This window comes from Pteropus vampyrus, unplaced genomic scaffold (genome assembly GCF_000151845.1).
Source record: "Pteropus vampyrus isolate Shadow unplaced genomic scaffold, Pvam_2.0 Scaffold663, whole genome shotgun sequence".
In the NCBI taxonomy this organism is placed as follows: Eukaryota; Metazoa; Chordata; class Mammalia; order Chiroptera; family Pteropodidae; genus Pteropus; species Pteropus vampyrus.
Window position 1 is genome coordinate 130,515 of NW_011889444.1, and position 9,541 is coordinate 140,055.

A 9,541-nucleotide genomic window follows, 5' to 3' on the forward strand; every position below is an offset into this window, starting at 1 on the left:
TTTTCCCATTTGGATGGTTGTCTCTTTACCTCGTTGACGGTTTCTTTTGCTGAGCAGAAGCTTTTTAGTTTGATGTAGTCCCATTCATTTATTTTAGCTTTTACTTCTCTTGCCTCTGAGATCAAATTCATAAAATGCTCTTTAAGTCCAAGGTCCATGAGTTTCGTTCCTACGTTGTCTTCTATGCAGTTCGGGGTCTCTTGTGCTTCCATACAAATCTGATGATTTTTTGTTCCATTTCTTTAAAAAATGCTGGTGGGATTTTGATGGGGATTGCATTAAATCTGTATACTGTTTTAGGTAATAAGGTCATTTTAACTATGTTGATTCTTCCAATGCAAGAACACGGAATATCTTTCCAGTTTTTTGTATCTTCTTTGATTTCTTTTAATAGTGTCTTGTAGTTTTCATTATATAGGTCCTTCACATGTTTTGTTAGATTTATTCCTAGGTATTTTATTCTTTTTGTTGCAATTGCAAAAGGAATTATTTTTTCTACTTCTTTTTCTGACACTTCATTATTAGAGCATAAGAATGCTATGGATTTTTGAATGTTGATTTTGTATCTAGAAACTTTACTATATTTGCTTATTGTTTCTAGTAGTGTTCTTATGGAGTTTTTAGGGTTTTCTAATATAGAATCATGTCATCCGCAAATAGTGACAGTTAGACTTCTTCGTTTCCTATTTGGATGCCTTTTATATCTTTCTCTTGCCTGATTGCACTCGCTAGGACCTCCAAATAACAGTGGTGCTAGTAGACAGCCTTGCCTTGTTCCTGATCTTAGAGGGAAGGTTTTTAGTTTTTCATCATTAAGTATAATTGGCTGAGGGCTTGTCATATATGGCCTTTATTTTATTAAGGTATTTTCATTCTATACCGATTTTGTTAAGTGTTTTGATAAATGGGTGCTGTATCTTGTCAAAGGCTTTTTCTGCATTTATTGATACGATCATATGATTCTTATTTTTTAATTTGTTTATGTGGTGTATCACATTAATCGATTTGCGTATGTTGAACCATCTCTGTGCCTCTGGGATGAAGCCCACTTGATCGTGGTGTGTAATCTTTTTAATATGTTGCTGTATTTGGTTCGCTAGTATCTTATTTAGGATTTTTGCATCTGTGTTCATGAGAGATATTGGTCTGCAGTTTTCTTTTTTTGTGTTATCTTTACCAGGTTTTGGTATCACTGTGATATTGGCCTCATAAAATGAGTTGAGAAGTATTTCCTCTTCTTCAATTTTTTGGAAGAGTTTGAGGAGAATAGGTATTAAATCTTCTTTGAATGTTTGGTAGAATTTGCTGGTGAAGCCATCTGATCCTGGACTTTTACTTTTTGGTAGATTTTTGATGATTGTTTCAATTTCCGTATTGCTGATCATTCTATTTAGATTCTCCAGTTCTTCTTGATTCAGTCTAGGATCGTTGTATTTTTCTAAGTACTGGTCCGTTTCTTCTAGGTTATTACATTTGTTGTTATATGCTTTTTCATAGTATTTTTGTATGGTCCTTTGTACTTCTGCAGTGTCTTTTGTAATTTCCCCTCTTTCATCCCTGATTTTGTTTATTTGTGTCCTTTCTTTTTTTTTCTTTAGTGAATCTAGCCAGGTTTTTGTGAATTTTATTAACCTTTTCAAAGAACCAGCTCTTTATTGCATTTACTTTTTAAAATATTTTTGTTGAGCCAAGACTTTCTATTTTTCTATTCTATTTGTTTCAAAAGAATTCATGATTGCTTTAAAGACTGTCAGATATTCCCAACCCCTCAGTTTTCCTGCACTGGTGTCCACTGATTGTCTTTCCCATGTTAGTTGAGATTTTCCTCGTCATTCTATTTTAGTGTATGTGCTGCCAAAATGAGCATTCCTAGTCATTTATATTCTGAGTAGTTTTGATTTATATGCTGAATATTTTGAATATTAGGTATTAAGACTCTTAGTCTTATGTAAGTCTTGTGGAATATGTTGTCATTTGTTTTAGTAGGCATTTACCACTATTCATAGGCAGTCACTGTACCCCTTGTTGTTGTGGCAGGGTGAGGACAAGAAAGGACTGTGGGCCATGAAGGGATGTGGTCAGATGAAGGTGGGGAAGACTTTGGGGCTTTACTTGAGGTGTCTGAGTCCTCAAGATATAAGGAAGTGCCCTCGGAGTATGGACTCGGGAGTCTTCGGTTGGGCCCGTATGTGGGCGGGGAAACCAGCCCACGCAGAGCACGCAGGACGCAGTGCACATGCTCAGTACCGTGAGCGTTCCTAGCGGCCATTGGCGTGGGCGGTGTGCAAGGTTCGGCGCGCGGAACTGTGCACGTCTGATTTCTTTTTCGTTGGCTGAGACTCAACTGGTAAGTCCTCGGATCCATTCTCCACAGAATTGAAGTGTGAGTGTGATGGGAGAGCCAGAGGGTTTTGTGCAATTGGGTCAGCCCGATCTGTGGCCTCCGGGGAGGAAGGTCCTCGACGTTGTCTTTAAGGCATAGTGACCACCATGGCCCTTGAGGTGGTCAGGCAAGGGAGGATGGAGTACCGCAGATTGGAGAGGGTCAGATGAAGATGGGGAGAGACTTATGTTCGTTATTTGAGGTATCTGAGTCGTGGATGCATCAGGATTGCCCCACAGAGAAAGACTCGGGAGTCCTCGGTGGGGCCCGTAGGAGGGCGGGGAAAGAAGCCCAGGCAGTGCGCGCAGGATACAGTGCGCATGTGCACACCTAGTGCCGTGCGGCATCCCATCGGTTTTTGGTGTGAACCGTGTGCAAGGTTTGGTGTGCCGAGCTGTGAGGGTCGTGTCTTACCGTCTGGTTTCTTTCTCGTTGGCTGAGACTCAACTGGTAGGTTCCCAGAACTGTTCTTCATGGAGTTTGTGAGTGAGTGTGAGGGGAGAGTCAGCAAGTTTCGTGCGATCGGATTGGCCCGATCTCTGGCCTCCAAGGAGGAAGGCCCTCAAGGTTGTCTTTAAGGCGTAGCAGCCACCACGATCCGTGTTGTTATGATGAGGCTGTGATAGGGGAGGATGGCGGGCCACAGAGAGGGCAGTCAGACGAAGATGGGAGACTTGTGTTTGTTATTTGAGGTGTCTGGGTTATGGATATAACAAGATTGGCCCACAGAAGACAGATTCAGGAGCCCGTGGTCGGGGTTGTAAAGGGGCGGGGAAACCAGCCCATACAGCGCGCGGGACGCCGCACGCATGCCTAGTGCTATACGCCATCCCATCGGTCTTTGGCGTGCGCTGTGTGCAAGGTTCGGGACACCGAGTTGTGGTCTTGGAGGAGGAAGGTCCTCGAGGTTGTCATCTTTTTCCTTTAAGACTCAGTGGCCACCATGGCTTTTGTCGTTGTCATGGGGTTGGGATAAGATTAAGATGAGAGAGACTTGTGTTCATTATTTGAGGTGTCTGGGTCATGGAGGCACCTGGATTGGCCGATGGAAGGCAGACATCAGAGTCTTTTGTCCAAGGCTGTAAAGGGGCAAGGAAACCAGCTCATGCTGTGCAGTGGGACACTGTGCATGCGTACTGCCGCACGTTTTCCCATCAGTGTGGGTGGTTTGTTAAGATTTGTGATGCTGAGCTGCGTGGGTTACATCTTATGGTCTAGTTTCATTCTCACTGGTTGAAACTCAACTTGTAGGTCCTCAGATCAATTCTTTTAGGAGTTTATGTGTGAATGAATGTTGAGAGGAGAGTCCAGCCAGCTTCATGTGGATTGAGGCACTTTTATTTGGCCTCTGAGGAGGAAGGTCCTCAAGGAATAGCATTCACATGGGGCCGGGATAAGGGAGGACATTGGACATGTAGTGGAGGAGTCAGATGAAGATGGGGAGAGTCTTGATAGTGTTATTTTTGGTATCTGGGTCCTAGAGACAACAGGAACTGCTCAGCTTAGAATTGGGAGCCCTCATTGCGGCCCTAGGTAGGTGGCTTTGCAGATGGTAAAGTATGGGTCTGGATACCTGCATGCTTTGGGGTTGTGACTGTTCCCCAAGATTCATAGTGCACACAGCAGAGTGCTAAAATAGAGTGTCACATAGGGTCTATATTAGTCACTCAGCCCTGTCTGTTTAGTGGAAAAATAGTCATAGACAATATGTATACAAATTAGTGTGGCCATGTGTCCCCAAAATACTTTATTGGGTATTGGGGGTGAGAAAGGGCTTAAATGAGTGTGCCACAAGTAGTTATTCAAGTTTTAATTTCTAGTAGTTTTTCTTGAATTATTTCTATGATAGTGAATCAAGTTGTGAAATGAAACCTCATTTGAAATGTGTTCTTGTCTTTTACTGTGTGTCTTAAGGTAATTTCTGTCAGTTTGGCCATGACATGAACAACTACTCTTTCAAGCTGTCAGATTTGGTTTGATTGGAAAGCATGCACAATTAAATTACCTTGTAAATTGAAAATATTTTTAATATTAAGAAATATACTTCACTATTTGGCCATGGAAATAGTCAAATATAGTTATGCTCTGAGTTTTCCAAACCACTGTTGTTTTCAGTGTGAAATATGAGTGAGCAACCAAGGTCAACATTCAAACCTAGAAGACATCGAGATGATGAAAAATCTTCCCAACTGGTTGGGCCTGTGGTTGTAAGTGCTTTAACATTTGATTTTTTTTAAATTAAAAATTTATTTCTGTAAAAATGTTGTCAAATTAGTATGGATACACTGATAAAGGACTTAATCCTGGAGGATTACATTCTGGAGTTGCCTGGATTGATGCTGTTACGTTCCTGGGAAATAACAGCTGATGACTCCTCGTGCTTATTAACAACAGATTGCACACATCCATCCCAATTTAGATGAAAATAGCTTCCAAAGTTCTTGTGGACAATTCTTTCCTTGGAGTAGCCCCTCTGAGGAAAGAGTAACTTAAGAACAAGTATATTGAATTATATTAGAGGAATATTTTCAGTTTTTATTTAGCCAAGTATATCTATGTATTCTGTGTATTTATAACATTGGTGTAAATTAATAATAAAACTTCATTATGCACACATACACTCCTAGGCCAAGCAGCCCAGTGATGAGCAACCTCAACAAGAGAAGCCACCAACTGTGAGTCAGGATATTACTCTTGATCAAGAGAGAGAAGTTGAAAAAGCACCTGTGGTTCAAGGTGAAGGGAAAGGGAAGAAGAATGCTTGTTGGGTTTCTGTGCGTTTGCTTGTGCCTCATGCATTATCTATATCAGTAACAGGAGAAAAGAAAACAATAGAAAGGGATCTCAAACATTGCCTGAAAATTGGCCAAATGAAGAGAGTATAGTTTGCAGTTTCAGGCAGTTCCTAACTAAATTTCCCCCATTTTATAAATGAGGAAATTGAGGCTCAAGGATTGTTTCTCAAAGAGTACCTGATGGTTGAATACAAAATTTGTATTTCATTCTAAAGTTTGTGTTTTCCTACCACCTATGCTGCTGTAAAAAAAGTGATTTTGCTTAAAACTTAAATGTCTGTGCTGTAATATAGCTCAGTACTGGCCCAGGAATAGATAATTCAATGGAATGGGATAGACTCAGGAAATGAGTCAATGAATGATGGCCACTGTTTCTGTATTTGGTATTTTTATATGGTAGGTTTGATAAAAGCTAGATAATTCAGAATATTGGCATATAAGTAGTTGGTTTAGTAAGCTTTTTAAATTGGCTTTTGAAAGGCAGATAAATCCTGTGGTTAGGAAAATCAAAAGATTAATCTAAGATTAACATGAAACAATCTCAGATACGTGTAGTATTTTGAAGGAAAACATTTATATAACTTAGGCCACTGTTAAAGGTTTCTAAAATATGACAACAATGCCCATATCTTCCCATCCCACTTTCTTTTATCTCACTACAAAACAAGTATTTTGCTGTTATTTATTAATGATTTGCTGTTATTTTTGGTACTTTGTTTTACATGGGATTTAAGTTACATATAGGGCCTTTGGACCTAATTATAACTTCAGTTTATTTTTAACAAAATAAGTATTTGTTACCTTAATAGGGAGTGGGTGTCACAACTATAAGAGTTGTCATAGCCCCACGCATCCACTTGGCTTATCCTTCAGAAAACTACATTTTAATCATAATTGAAATGTTATTTATGGTAGTTGATCACTGCTGTACACTGATGGCAAAATACAAGAATTATACATATAGTTTGTCCTTAGCTTGTCATTTAAAATAAAAGTTTTGTAATACAGAAAAACAAATATGTAAAGTCCATTCCTAGTTGCTGTTAATTTGTAAAATAACTCCTTATTGAACTGTACACTTAAAAATGGTTAAGATGGTAAATTTTGTTTTAAACCATAGTTCAAGTAACTGCTGTCTTCCTGAAGTACAATGTAATTTATTACATATTCCTTTTAATTTTTTCTTTATATTACCAAAACATAAAATTTACAGAAATGGTAATTACAAGAATAGATGTTAACTCATACTTTTCACCTAGAGTCACTGATCGTTAATAGTTCCTATTACATTGGTATCATATCCTTTCCTCTTCACACACTTATAGATGTTTACTACTAATGTTGAAATGTTAAATTTCAACTCTTATGAACCAAGTACTTTAGTGTATATATAATAAGAACAAAGAGAAAGGTTATTCCCTTGGTTAACCACTGTACAATTAACAAAATCTGGAATTTTACAATGAGAAAATGCAGTCATTTAATATATGTAGTATACATTCAAATTTCCCCAGTTGTCCTGATAATTTCCTTCATACGAATTTTTTTTTTGATTCAGAGTCTAGTCTAGGATCATACATTGCATTTAGTTGTCATGTCTTCTATTTAGCCTTCTTTATGTGCAATACTTTAATTTTTTTTTTGTCATTCATGATACATTTTTGAAGAGGGCAGAACAGTTGGTTTGCAGAATGTTCACCAATTGGGCTTTATTATTTTTTAGGACTTTTTTCACTCGATCTATTCATGCCATGTGACAAGCTAAGTACTAATGAGGGATATGATTTCAGCTTTGAAATCACAATCTAGTTAGACTTGATAACATCACAGATAAGTACAAGTACAGTACAGATAAGCACAAAGTACCTGAGTTTTCTGAGGTCAGTTTTGGGACAAGAAGAGGGTAATAAAAACCTGCTTTCTAAAAAGTTTCTGGAAACAGACTCCTAAATTAATGTACTTGTGATTCTTATGCATCACATTTATTACCACACTGGCCTGAGACTTTAATAACACAGAAAATGAATCTTATTTCCTTATTCATAGCTCATATTTTGTTTCTTAAATTGATAACCTTTTCATTTGCAAGGGTCTGCCCTGGAAGCTACTCTACAGGAACTGGCTTATCCGAAGACTGGGCGTGAGCGTGGAGATGGTCCTGATGTCAAGGGGAGGAGTCTGTTAAATCTGGAGCCCATTAGAATGCCAGAAGCAGGTATGTTATCCATTAAGCATGCACATTATAGGATGTCTGTTTTCTACAATATTATATTTTTAATAACATATAGAGCAGGGTTCCCCAACCCTCAGGCCATGGACCGGACCAGTGAATTGACTGTCCATGCTAGAAGATCAAGATCAACTGCTTGAGATTGCAAGCAACCGTGGTCTTAATAGTATGTTAGAGACAATTTCAAATACACACACACATACATATATACACCTGTATGTTTGCCTTTTCAAGTTGCTTTTTTCCTCTCCCTGAACCCTCTTCCTTCCACGATTTCATGTTACCTTTGATAGTAATGGCTTAAAACTAGTATGACCATATAATTTATTATATCAATTGGAATGATTTTAAAAATGTGAAGAGTCACTATTCATAATTATAGCAGTAGTATGGACAGGGACACATGGTTATGCGACCTAAAGCAACCACATAAGGGCTAAACTAGCTTAAAGGAACAGTTTTGCGTTTTTCCACAATAGAGCCAAAACAAATACAATGTTAGCCTTTCTATTTATTTCACTTGAGCAGTTCCAAACATGACATTACTGTTTTAGATGTCCTATATTCAGAATATATTTTCAAGTCAAAACATTTAAATATTTCCAAAAAGTTTCTTTTCTTAGGTTTTTCATTTGTTGTTTGATTGGATTTTTACTAAAAGTATAATTTTTTGCTTTCTACATAATGATGCATTAGTTTGAAATGATGCATTAGTTTTAATCTGACATGAACTTGAACAGTCTTTATCTGTACAGAGTAGTGCATTTAACAAATATTGTTCATGTGCCTGAAAGTCTACCTTTGAAATCTCTATAGAGGTTTAACTGGACGTAAGACAAAGATTCACCTTTAGAGTTCTGGTTTTAGTCCATTTTATAAAACTAAAATGTAGTATCCTTTGTATGCTTTTAGTGTCATCTAAATTAAGTTTTATTAAGTAATATTCCCAACTATTTATCTTACAGGGGAAGGACAACCACAGATTTAAATGAAGATAAGCTGAAACCATGCAGGCTATTCCTGTGTTGGAAATTTGACTTAAAATTCTCTCAATAAAGATTTGCAGTTTTGTCCAAAGAAACCTAGCAGGTCTTTTGTTAATTATTTTCCTAAGTATTTGATGCTATTAAGAATTGTATGTTTTTTTGAAATTTTATATTTTGTCTGAACTGGTATGTAGAGATACAATTTTTGTATATTGCTTTTTCTATCCAGCAGCCTTGCTTAATATACTTATTCCACACATTTACCTTTAGGGTCTTCAGTTTTCAGCATACATGATCATATCATCTTTGAATAATAATTTTGTTTCTTGTCATTTTAAACATTAAATCTTTTATTTCCTTTTTTTCATTTTTTCATTTCATGGCATTGGGCAGACCCACCTAGTGATAGTGGACCATCCTTGTCTTACCCTGTTAGAAAAATTTTCAACATTTCACCATATTTATTGTACTTTTTGTGGATACACTTTATCAGAGTAAAGTTATTCTATTCCTAGTTTGCTAAGAGTATGCATCTTGAATCTATAGTGCATTTATTGAGATAAGATTTTTCTCTGTTAATCTGTTAGTGTGCTGAATTACATAAGTAAGTTTCTATGATTAAACAAACTTTGACTTAGGGGGAGAAATTGGTCACATTATCCTTCTGAATAATAATTTTTCTAGGATGTTTATGTATGACCTCCTGGGCAATATTAGCCTATACTTTTATTTCGTGGGCTCTCTTGGACCTTGGTACCAAGGTTACACTAGATTCATACAATGAATTGGTATGTAAAATCTCTTCTAGTCTCTGGAGTGAAAGTCTCTGCAAGGCTTGGAGGAATGTAGTGCTAGGCTTTCCCAGGTTCAGATGCTTCTGGATTGCATTTCTTTTTTTAGTATTGGACCCTACTTTATGGGGCAGTGAGAGAAGGGGAAGCTCCAGGTCCCCATGACTTCAGCCTTTGTGAGGTACCCATCTTTCCTGCAAGATAATTACAATAATGCTGTCACTCTGAAAGCAACCTGTTCCTGCTTTTATGCTGACATTAATACACACAGTTAGTGAAAAGTTGGCTCTATTAGCTTGCCTGGATAATTTCAGTCTCTGCTACATGATTGGGCTGACCAAACCCTGAGCTATGTA

At 37.6% G+C, this 9,541-nt stretch overlaps 1 protein-coding gene across 1 annotated transcript in view; it reads left to right on the forward strand.

Annotated features, from left to right (window-relative positions):
• Positions 1–8,418, forward strand: part of PPP1R3F (protein phosphatase 1 regulatory subunit 3F) — a 36,106-nt gene extending 27,688 nt beyond the window's left edge. Inside the window, exons 4-6 of the mRNA XM_023525996.1 lie at positions 5,011–5,119; positions 7,268–7,393; positions 8,374–8,418. Of these exons, the coding sequence (XP_023381764.1) occupies positions 5,011–5,119; positions 7,268–7,393; positions 8,374–8,396 (258 nt within the window). The 3' untranslated portion in view covers positions 8,397–8,418. The remainder of the gene's footprint in view (positions 1–5,010; positions 5,120–7,267; positions 7,394–8,373) is intronic.
• Positions 8,419–9,541: the final 1,123 nt, after the last annotated feature.